Source organism: Muntiacus reevesi, chromosome 5 (genome assembly GCF_963930625.1).
Source record: "Muntiacus reevesi chromosome 5, mMunRee1.1, whole genome shotgun sequence".
Lineage (NCBI taxonomy): Eukaryota > Metazoa > Chordata > Mammalia > Artiodactyla > Cervidae > Muntiacus > Muntiacus reevesi.
In genome coordinates, this window is record NC_089253.1 from 33,592,609 (window position 1) to 33,604,852 (window position 12,244).

The 12,244-nt window shown below is 48.2% G+C and overlaps 1 protein-coding gene across 3 annotated transcripts in view; it reads right to left on the reverse strand.

The window, feature by feature from the left end:
* NTM (neurotrimin) overlaps window positions 1–12,244 on the reverse strand; it is a 917,634-nt gene that overhangs the window by 168,367 nt on the left and 737,023 nt on the right. For all 3 annotated transcript variants that reach the window (XM_065936484.1, XM_065936486.1, XM_065936485.1), the window contains one exon: window positions 8,063–8,295. In XM_065936484.1, the coding sequence (XP_065792556.1) occupies window positions 8,063–8,295 (233 nt within the window). The remainder of the gene's footprint in view (window positions 1–8,062; window positions 8,296–12,244) is intronic.

The window sequence follows — 12,244 nt, forward strand, 5'->3', positions numbered from 1 at the left end:
GATGCACACCCTTACAGGGATGACCTACCAGAACCTTTAGGAACAGACTCATGAGGCAGATCCAGTAGGTCACAAAGCCATAAAGACACCTCATACAATCCTTCATTAAAAACATTTGCTTCGAGCTCAATTTGAGTAAACCACATGGGGCCTCTGGTGTGGAATGAGAGTCTGGAGGAAGTTATTAGGAAGAACTGTTCACTCAGGATCTGATGTGTGACCTCTCCCCAGTGAAAAAGGACAACAAGGCTTATTTGGAGGTTGCAGGGCTACACAAGAACCAGGAGGAATAGGAGCCACTTTATTCAACCTCTGGTATGAGAATCTGAGGAAGTTCAAGCTCCCTGGGGAAAACCACCTAAGGGAGAATTCTGCAGCTGCACAAAGACCTCCCCTCGGAAGCACTAATTGCCTGCCTGGAGGGACACTGTCCAACTCCCGTAAGGCTTGCTGTGTCCGACTCCCGTAAGGCTTGCTGTGAAGCAACAGGCTCACCCAGGCTTTCTGCTTCCCTAGAGCCCTGTGGTGTGGACAGTTTGGACACGGGACCCATAATAATATGATTGACTGTGCTGACCAGGAAGCCCCAGCAGGCAGGAGCCTAGTTTTCCCAACTGCCTAGAAAACTGGAGGGCCCTCCCCAGCAACACCAGACCACACAGAAAATGCTATTATTACGCCTATATAAATTTTACTGCAGCAATTTCCTCAGATTCCTTCAGTCTAATAGACTCTACCCTACTTGGCTTAGCAGATGGATGACGTTCCAGGGGGTTTACTAAAATTGAGTAAACTCGCTCAGAATTTTTGCCCCCCCATGGCCCATAACCGCATCAAAAAAGTTTTAAAACTCAGCAGGTAAAACTGAGTCGCCTCATTCGCATGCTGTCGAAATTCTGTGAATCAATTTCAGGTAAAATGCCCTACTTCCTTGTCATTCTCCAGGGTGCTCTGAGGAACACTTTAATTGTGTGGCAGAATTTAATTTCCTGACTTTGGGGAAAGTTCGGTGGAATTCAGAGGCAGTCTTACAGCCAGGCCAAATCTGCATTTTCATCTCTGCCCTGAATGGGGCAGGGAGTGGCTAAAACAGTCTAGAGAGCAGTTTGGGATGGCAAACGGGACCTTCAGTCATTCAAGGCCACTGGCAGCTGAAGAAGGCAGATGGGCTCAAAAGATGACTTCTGTGGACTCAGGCTCAATGGTGATGCTCCTCCATTATGGACTCAGGGAGACGCAGCCCGAATGGAAATTAGATGGTGCAAAGGTCTTCTCAGCTCCAAGGGAGCCTTGCAGGGCCAGGGGTGGGCAGGAAGGGGGGAAGGGGAGGCAGACTGTTTTCCTGAGGATGTGACTGGAGAGACAGAACTCCTTGCTTTCAGTTTAAGGATTAGACCACATGGTTTCGTTTGATCTGTAGTTTTTCAAATTCCCTTTTGTTCAGATTTGGGGTGGGGAGGGTCTATGGGGCTTGGTGTCTAGAAATTAAAAGTTATTGTTCCTGTTCTCTTAGTCATAATAATGAGTTTGGCTTGACAAGGTCAATTAATTATTCAGGATTAGGAAGCAACACTATTATACCTATCAGGCGGGTAAGAAGGGAGGGCTCTGAGCAGGAAGACAATACAAGCTAAAAGAAGGGCTGGTGTTCGCAAAGCTCTGTTTATTGTCTGCAAATCACCTGCTGCTGCGGGCTATTCCCTGGCCTTTTCCCTTTCTCTCTGAATCCCCCAGCCCAGGGAACGGACAGCCACATCCTGGCTTCCTCTTCTTCTTTCTGCCTTATTCCACAGACATTAGTGGAGGCCCCGCTTCACGTGAGCTTCAGAGCCTGTTTGACTCCAAAAGGCAGGTAATTAACTATCAAACAATAGAAAGGATTTTCAGATTAATTCTGCCCAGGAAGGACTAGGAAAACTCATTTACACCAAACAAAAGGGAGGGGGTGATTAGATGCTCCAGTGACAAAAGAGAGACCTAGATAGGGTCTAGAAAACCGATAAAGGGCCAAAAGCTCGTGTTATTATTATTATTATACCAATACCTCCATTTTTATAAGCACTATATTCTACTCTTCTGTATCAAGCAAATAGGTCTCTAAGTGAGATTTAAGCTCAGCAGGCAGACCACCAGTCAATTTCTGCCCTCTGATAGATGAGCAGAGGATGAGATGGCTGGATGGCATCACCAACACAAGGGACATGAATTTGGGTAAACTCTGGGAGATGGTGAAGGACAAGGGAAATCTGTCCTGCTGCAGACCATGGGGTGGCAAAGATTTGGACCCAACTTAGTGACTGAACAACAACAAAGAGACCATTCCTGAAGTTTCCATAAGACCACCAGGGTGGTTTCCCTGCACTAGAGGGCTTTTATAGATACAATGAGGGCTTTGGGGATGTCTTCCATGCTGTCCTGAATTTGGAAACAATTCAGTACAAAGCAATTTTGTTCACTCTGCTTTCCAGAGTGGGGCCTCTTGCAAGGAGCAATGAAGACAAGCGTAGAGCTCTTCCAAGAAGTTTGCTTTGGCAACCGGATCCAGAGGGAGAAGGAGTTAAAGTGTGCAGCTGAACTGGAGAAGCGGCCTCTTATTAATTACACTCATAAAGCAGGGCACCCTGAGGTCAAAGAGATGGAAATCGCTAGACCCAAATTTTAATAAATCGTAGATGGAGTTCCCTCACTCTGGTCTCAGAGATTACATTCTGGCTGCCTAAGTGGGCACGCAAACCCCTGGGTGGTCTTTTTTACTCTTCACAATCTTATTTTGAATGGAGAATTCAAGGCATCAGAAAATCAAGAATTCCTAGTGTCTGAAGCCCCCCTCTCTGTTACCCCCCACGTCTGCTGAAGCCCCCACACCCTGCTGCCTCTTCACCACAGGGCCCTTTAGATGAGTGAGCATCACCCTGCCCCAGGCTCCAAGGCCAGAATCTCCATGTGCTGGTGGACACGCCTCCCCCTCATTCACACACTTATCCAGCTTATGAGTTATTCCCCTGCTTTTTAGGACAAAGTTCCTGACTTCGGAAGTCCTTCTCTCTACAGCTAACAGACGAACCCCAGACCTACATCTTTTCCCAAAGTTCTCTCTTGTATTTAAAGCACCACCATCTTTTCTAATTTCCGTCTTCTCTCCAAAATCCCATCCCTGTTTCCACCCCATACCTGGCCTTTGAAGTCAATGAAGCCCATGTGGCTTCTGCACCTGCTGCCCAGGTGATGGTTCAAGGCCGCTGGGGACATTCCATCTGCACCGTTCAGTACAGGAGCCACCACCCCCTGTAGCTCTAGAAGCATCTGAAATGTGGCCAGTGAGACTGAAGGAGTAGATTTTTAAATTGTATTTGGTTTTAGCTAATTCGAATTTAATTTCAAAGCCACCTTGCTGAGCAGCTACTTAGCTCACCTGCTCGTCTGGCCCTCATCCTTCCTGCCACCAGCCCCAGCTGCCTGCCCCCACCTCCCTCCCACCCCTGCTCCAGAACCGCTCTCCTCCCAAGGTTGCCCCTTGCTCCCGATGTGCCGTGGACACTCGCCCCACGTGACTGCCTGGGCTCCTCCCCGGATGCTGCTCCGGGACAGTGCAAATCGGAAGCACCATCAGCTCTATCCTGCCGGCTGCTCTGACACGCCTGGCCATGCAGGCTGAGTTCCCTGGGCTTGCACACTCTACCCTCCTCTGCCCGGGGCTCTCCATGGCTCAACTCCAGAGCTGCTCCTTCGCCCCCCGGGCTGCCCATAGCAGGGCTCTCCCTGCAGCCCAGGCCTGCCTGACCCCCGTCCCCACTCCAGTCACTTCACCAGTCCTGCCGGGACCTTTGGAAACCACCCCAGCCCTCACCAGCATTGGAAAGCTCTGGGAGAATTTAGGTAGCTCCAGAGCTACCTACCTAAAAAAAATCAAAAAACAAAAAACCCACACACACAGAAAATACAATGCAACAACTACAGGTAGTGAGACAAGAAGAGATGGACCCACTAATAAAAGGAACTGAACACCCCCTCTTTCCCTTTTCTTTTACTATAAGGACGTGACAGATTATCAGCAGGTTTTTAAAAATACCCTAGGGAACCAAGGACAACTCTAGAACTTGACACAGTGAAAGGTTTGCCCTGAGGGGTGGAAAGGCTGAAGATACACTAAGAACTCAAGCTCTGGAAGGCGCAGGAAAGGAAAATCCCAGCCTTCAGCCCCGAGCTTGAGCCAGAGGACTGTCGATTGCCCAGCAGCCCTAGGAAACGTGGGGGCCACGTAAGTGGACCAGCCTGGTCTCTGTAGAGATGGTTTCTGAATGTTATTACAATGTCTGATCACACACCAGTGGGGTGAGAGGATCCAGGGACTTGGAGGAAGTTGGAGCCCCAGAAGGATTTAGCCAAAGTCTACACTCCCAGAGGGGCTTTCCAGGTGGTGCTAGGGGTAAAGAACCTGCCAGCCAATGCAGGAGATATAAGAGACATGTGTTTGATCCCTGGGTTGAGAAGATCCCCTGAAGGAGGGCACAGCATTCGACTATTCTTGCCTGTAGAATCGCATGGACAGAGGAGCCTGGTGGGTTACAGTCCATAGGGTCACAAAGAGTCGGGCATGACTGAAGCAACTTAGAAACTAAATTCCTTGGGTGTGGCATCCAACTCCATCCACTCCCCATGAAGGGGACCTCATGCTTTACGGGTGGCATTTCATCCATTTTCATGTGCCTAGAGTTGGGCCAGGGTCCTGGGAAGCAGAGTTGTTCTCAATGGTGATTTATGTCCCACCCTCGCCTTTATGAATGAAGGCGAGGGTGGGGGCAGGTACAGAGGGCAGAGTGGCTGGTACTGAGGCAGATTCAAGGGTGGAACCAGGCATCAGCAGGGGATAAACACACAGAATCACAACCAGAGAGGAGACCCCGTACAGAGAACAAGTCGGGCAGCAGGGGTATTTGATAGGAATGAGGGAAACATAATCCCAGACTTCAATAAGCTCATGTGATCCTGTGAAAAAAAAATTACCTTCCTTTTGTGTGGGTTTATTTATGTACGAAGCTGACTACGCATACCCAGATACACACACTCCTGGGTAAAAATATCAGTTTACTTACTTTCTGCTGCTGCTATGATGTGTGTGTCTGTCTGTGAGCGTGTGTTTAATGATCACAACACAGTTTTGAAAAGTTCATACATCTTTCATTTCAACACTGTTCTGCAAAAGTTTGAGTGGGGATGTCAACAGAATCCAGAAGTCCGCTTTTGCAGGGAATGAGGTTTATGTTCAGAACAATAAATGATCCCAAGATAAATATGTTTCTTGTTTCTTTTTTTTTTTTTTTTAATCCTGGATGGTGATGCATCCTCTTTCCAATACAGAAACAGGGAAGCTTGGCTGTATTTAGTTTGTCTGATTGCTTTTAAGAGCAGGGACAGGCTGGCTCCGAGAAACCATGGTCCTCTATTCATTAAAGTGTCAATAATGACTGGTCCAGGCATATCGACAGCAGATTAGCTGGGGCTGAGTCTGTGGACAAGACCAGAGCTTTTTTTAACCCAGCTCGTTTCCAGATCAATACACCCATCAGCATTCGAAAATTAGCCCAAGATGAGATTTCGATACACAAGGAGGTGTGTCATGCTCAGAGGCCACCTCTCCAAGCCAGAGGTATAAATGCCGAGCTGCGGATTAGACACTTTCCATCAGCGTGGACAGGAGGGAGCACTGTTGTAGACCCCATCCCCTATGCCCTGCCCCTCACGCCTCCCCACCCCTATACACCCAACCTCCCCTCTTTGAGTCTGTGTGAGTCCTTGCGACTACAATCCAGCCATTTGCTTCAAGAAGCATTTGTTAAATGTGCACTTTGCTGAAGACACCTGCCAGGTGCTCATGGGGAGAGTGTATGGGTGTGTGGGAGGAGGGAGAGGGGAACTTAAGAAAGAAATGGCACAAACATGATCCTTGTTTTCACGGGGGCTTCCGAGTTTCTCACAACTCCTTCCATTTTTCCGGCTCCAAAAAAGCCCTGCTGCCTAACACAAGTGTCTGTGATGGTGCAGAGCTCCTAAGGTCTTTCTGTCAGTGTCAGACACTCAGCGGTAAGTGTGTGTGTGTGTGTGTGTGTGTGTGTGTGTGTGTGTAGGGAATGGGGCCGAGGGCATGGGGTGTGGCTTCAGACACACCAGCTGCTACGACCTGAGCCACTGGGGCATCCTTCAAACCCCCTTGGGGAAGAGTGATTCTCAGCCTTCTTCTGGCCAATTCATCGCAACAACAACAACACGCTCACCCACTGAAAGAAACCATCTCAAGGAACAAAACCTATTCTTCTGTTAGTGATACACTCTGATCCTGTCTCTGCAATTTCATTTCCTTTAAAAAATGCTGTTTGCACTCAGCAGTTTGAAAGATATTCATATATAGGACCAACAAAAGAAAAAAGTCATCATCATTTTCTTTTGGAAAAAGAAGAGGAGAAAAAAAACAAACATAAAGTGCAAACAACGCGGTGTGACCAAGGTGTGTCGCAGCACGACGGGCTCAGGAGCCTCAGTGGCCTAATCCCTGAGCAAGCGTCCCTCCAGCCTGACCTCTAACCATCGCTGCCCACCGACTTGCCTTTCACAATCGGCACCTGGACCCCAGCTGCCCTCTCTCCTGCCTTCTCCCAGCTTGCTCCCTGTGAATCTTCTAGCTCCTTCCTATTCATCCTCCTTGAACCACCATCCTGCTCCCTGCATTTTCACCCACCATCCACAGCTCTCTCCTCCCTGTGGGTGTGCTGCCAAGGGGGTTATTGGAGACCAGGAGCATATTGCCCCTGGCCTGCCATCTAGAGGGATGAAGAACAGGAGAGAAACTCCAGCAGAGGCCCCAGCTCCATCACTTGGGGGCTTCACCTCTGAGGTAATACAATAAGGTATCTGGTCCACACACAACTATGCTTTTTAAAAAGTTAAAAACAACTGTATCTTTTAAAAGTGAAAGCATGAGTCTCTCAGTCATGTCCAACTCTGCAACTCCAAGGACTGTAGCCCACCAGGCTCTTCTGTCCATGGGATTTCCCAGGCAAGAATACTGGAGTGGGTTGCCATTCCCTTCTCCAGGGGATCTTCCTGATGCAGGGATCAAACCTAGGTCTCCTGTACTGCAGGCAGATTCTTTACCTCTGAGCCACCTGGGAAGCCCTAGTTAACTCTTAATAGCATTTCTGTGTGCAAGACCCTCTTTCGTTTCACACTCCAGTACATGGAACGTGTAATCGTCACCGCAGATGCTTGCAACACTGATTCCATTCTAGGGATGGAAACCCTGAGACACAGTTGGTAACTTGAGGTTCCCCCAAGTCAGAAAGCGCTGACTCGCCAACAAGGAACCTGTCTGTGTGGTCACCTGTGGTCTGAATGTTTAGCACGTGCTCTGCTTATGGGGAAGTACAGAAGCGCCAGAGAAGCACAGAGACAGCAGAAGTAAGAGAGAGGCAAAAACACAGATCTCAAAAGCTGGGGGTAAGGTGAGAGGCTCTGAGGAACGGGAGGGGAGTGGGGTGCAACTGAAACATGGAGAATCAGACGCAGGTATTAAAGGGGAGACGTGGCCCAGGGCTGGAGGGGAAATAGGAAGCAAGCAAGCTGCAAACAGCAGAGGTGGCTGTAATGGCTGCATCCCAGGTAGGTGTCTAGAGCACCGCGGTCGGCTCTGCCTTCTTTGCAGGCTGTGTGAGGGATGACATATGCGCAGAGCCAGAAGAGCTAACACACTGCTCTGAAAATAAAGCACGCTTAGCGCTGGATGGAACCTTTAAAAAACTCAAAGGAGAAAAAAACCAAGGAAAAAAATAATGAGGAGATAATTTTCTGAGACAATATATTATTGGATCAGGAGCAAATAAAAGGCCCCAAATCCTAGTCCTATTCAATGGGAAAATGATTTGAAATTTCAGCATCTATGGGCAAAGCGAAAATCAGGAAACCATCCTGGCCAGATGGAGCAGACAGTCTCATCTAAATTGAGGATCACAGTGAAAGTGTCGGACACAGGCCCTCCCAGCCACCCCTGGCCGCCCCCAAGGCTGCCTACCTTGCACGATGAGGTGGACGCGGGAGGTCTTGGGGTGGTTGTCCGTCTGCACGGAGCAGGTGTAGGGGCCCTCGTCATACACATCCACGTTCTGGATCTCGATGCTGTACTGGGTCTGGGTGTTGCTCAGGAGGACCACGCGGGGGTCTAGGCACCACTTGTCATTTCCAGCGTAGAGGATGGTGCTGCGGTTCAGCCAGGCCACCCGGGTGACCCGGTTGTCAATCGTGCACCTGGAGGGAGGACCAGATGGGTAAATCAAGGGACCACAGGGAAACAGATGCCATCAGGGTCTTCTTGGCAAGGCTGGGATGACTGGTCATCCTGCCCCCATTGTACGCACAGGCACCTCCTGTTTGGTTTGGCCTCGGTTTCAGCATCAGAGGCCTTGCAGAACTGCAGCCTCAGAACATTGGCTAATTCAGACTTCCAGGTCCTGACTGACTCTGTGTCTGAAAACCCCTGAGCACAGAATGGTTTCAATAGTCCTAAATATTCAATAGCTATAGCCTGGAGTCATTGTCCATCCCAAGAATAGCTGGGCCCTGGGACTAACCCTACCTCCCCTCCCTCTGAGATTTCCAGGATGTGCATGATGATAATTCCTCGCATTACTTTCTAAGTGTTCTGGGTGTACTAAGTTGTCCAATACTCATAAAAACGCCATAAGGAAGGTCCTATTGGTGAAAAGAATTGAAGAAAAAAGACACTGAACGCCTCTCCTAAATCACACAGATAATATGTGTTAGATCAGAAACCCAGACTTTAACTACTAAACATTCTTCCTCTCATCTCAGAATAGCAGATTCCAACAGAAGGCTTTTGAAGTCAAAACTAAATACAGACCACCACCATTGCTATTTCTCTTCATTACACCCAGGGGCAGAAATGTTCAATTACTGCTAGACTAAAGGCATTTTCCAAAATCTCAAAACTGTTCGCACATGTAAAAATAGATTTTCTTTCTTTTATTTCTGCATCTGGAGTCCCCAAATTGTGGAAGCTCCCTTCTCTTTTCCTGCACTTTCAAATTTCCTAGCTACTCTCGCCAAGTCCTCATCAAGTTTCTCTGCATTCATTTCCTTCTCTAGCTACACAGAATATGTTCTATGGCCTGAGGCTAAATTCACAAATGCAGTGTCCTGATCCTGAGTATAAGGCTGAAAATAGCAACAGAGCCACAGTAGGTACAATATTGCGTCCAATTTATATCTTCTTCTGCAGAGTACAAAGCGCTTTTACATCCACACTGTGATTCTTGCAGCAAATTGCTGAGATAGATGATCTTACCATTCTCTGCCTTAAAGATCAGGCCTCTAGGGTCAGAATGGTCTGATGACTTGCCCAGGACAGAGAGCAAGGGGGTGATGGAGTCAGCCCTCTCAGCTAGGTTCTAATTCCTAGTCCTGGGTTCCCCTTAGGATGTGCAAAGGTGAGGTTTCCAGTGGGGAGGGACAGTGGCTTCCACTGAATTCTCAAAGTTGTCTGTGACCATAAAAAGCCTGAGGACTCCTGCCAGGCCCGTCCGCTCCCCCAGGCGGTCCCTCTCGAGACCGCTCTCCTGTGCTGTGCATCCTCTCCCCTCGTACTTATGTAAATGTCACAGGATCATTGCTGGGCCTCTCAGGCGCAGGTGTGGAGGCTTGCTGAGAGCCCCTGTGGGGAAAACTGCTCAACCAGAAACACCTCTGTCCGCTGTCCAGCTCACTTCGTGCCGCTTACTGCATTTTTTGTGTGTTTTTTTTTTTTTTTTTGGACAATAAAGGAGAGAAATGATGGGAAAGCTGACCAGGGGAGTATTTCTGAAAGTGGGCATGGACCACTTGCATCAAAATCAGGTGAGGTGTTTGTTACAGATCTTCTTGTCCTACGGATTCAGAATCTTTTGGAAGACAGACACACATTCCTAACAATACCCCAGTTGGGTCATGTACCCACCTAAGTTTGAAAAGCATGGATGTAGAGAGGGGTGTCCAGGACCAGGCTGCATGATTTGTGGTTTTCAGTGCAAAACACAAAGGCCGAACCCTTTGTTCAAGAATTATTAAGAATTTCAAGGCGGTGAGAGCATGGCATTTAACCAGAGCAGGGTCCAATGTGAATAAACACACACCCTGAATGGATGTCACATTTTCTAAATTTCCTTGGACTCTTACTGAAATGTACATTCTGATTTGGTACATCTGGGGTGGAGCCTGAGATTCTGCAGTTTCAGTAAGCTCCCAGGAGATGACAGTGCTGGCGGCCCCCAGACCATTTCTTCAACAGCATAAATCTAGAGGGAATCATATGCATATGAAGGCTTGAGGAGCACTGAGCTATTAATAGCACTTCACCACAGGAAAGTGCGATCAGAAAACCAGCAGATGAGCATCACTTGGGAGCTTATTTGAAACACAGATTCTCAGGCCCCCACCTCAGATGTAATGAACTGGAACCTGTATTTTAATAAGCTCTCCAGTCACCAGAAGGCACTTGCAGTCTGAGCCGGTCTAGAGCACACTTGCTGTCAGCTGCGATAACAATATCCTGAACATACCTGGGAAAGTGCAGCCGATGGAGGAAGCACCTGATGCTGGACCTCCCCTGAGGCTGTGCTTTCCTTGCACACCTGATGCTCTTCCTCTCAGGCTACCTCACTGAACTGTGGATTTGAACCATAATGGTGTGAAATCCCTTAAGAACAACACACTCCACAGCTTGCTTTGCTAGCATTGTACCTGGGATGTCATTCATATTCACGACCTTAAGGGCAACACTGCTCAGGATTTTGCTTGGACGCAAATGGAGGAGTTGGCTAAACTTATACTCCTGGCTAATGTTTACCGAACACATAATACTATATGCTAGGTACCCTGCAAGTCTATGGGGCTTCCCAGGTGGCACTAGAGGTAAAGAACCCGCCTGCCACCGCAGGAGATGTGAGAGATGCAGGTTCAATCCCTGGGTCAGGAAGATCCCCTGGAGGAGGGCATGGCAGCCCACTCCAGTAGTCTTGCCTGGAGAATCCCCCATGGACAGAGGAGCCTGGCAGGCTATAGCCCATGGGGTTGCAAAGAGTCAGATACAACTGAAGCGACTTAGCACATACACACTGCAAGTGTATGCTGTGTGTTGTTTTATCATCTCAAAAAACTTGGTTGGGTTCACTTATTACTGCCAATTTACAGATGAGGCTAACTGAGTCTAACAAATATCCAAATGAACTGATGACCTTGATAAGTAAGCTGCAGAAACAAGATTCAAACCCAGTTTTTGTTTGTTTTCCCTAAAGTCAGGGATCTTGAATGTCCTTATCCAGGGCCTCTCAAAAGTCCCCATAATGGGATGAATTGAGAGACTAGCATGGAAATAAATCTATTATCATATGTAAAATAGATAGCCAGTCGGAATTTGCTGTGTGACACAGGGAACTCGGCCCAGTGCTCTGTGACAACCTAGGGAGGTGGGGTGGAGTGGGAGATGGGAGGAAGGTTCAAGAGGGAGGGGATATATGGTATATCTGTGGCCGATTCATTTTAATGTGTGGCAGAAGCCAGCACAACATTTTAAAGCAAATATTTTGCATTAAAATATATTTTTTAAAGTCCCCACAACACTTAAATTCAACAAGCACCAGAACCACCTGTAATTCCTGATAAAGGACAGACTGCTCGGCCCCTACCTGGGCTGGTGACCCCATTTTGAGAACCATTAATTTAGACATTTCTCTGGTGGTTGGTGACATAAAAGCTGCAGCACAATAGGCATGAGGAAACGACTCTCATTTAAAACACTTTTCTACTACTTTATAGGAGAGAACTTTCTTACGACCGACATACTCTTGACAAGCCAGAAGCAGAGTCCTGGCTATTTTCTCCTCCAGCAGCTTAAATGCAACCAGACACCAGGTAACGGAGCTGCTGCAGGACAGGCTGATCAACAACCTCTAAACTGCCTGGATAATTGTTTCTGATGCCCATCAAGGGAGCATCTCGCAGCCTCCTGGTGAACACGAGAGGACCACGCTGGGCTTTCTCGCGAGAGTCTAATGACTGGAAATTGACTGAAATGGAAGTGGTCTCACCACACTGCACCACACTCACAGGGCCAAACACGGCCATTTGCAGAAGCACTCATGCTCCAACACACCCAATTTCAGCATGGTTAGGCGGCCCCCTTGTGAAATACTATATGGAAAAA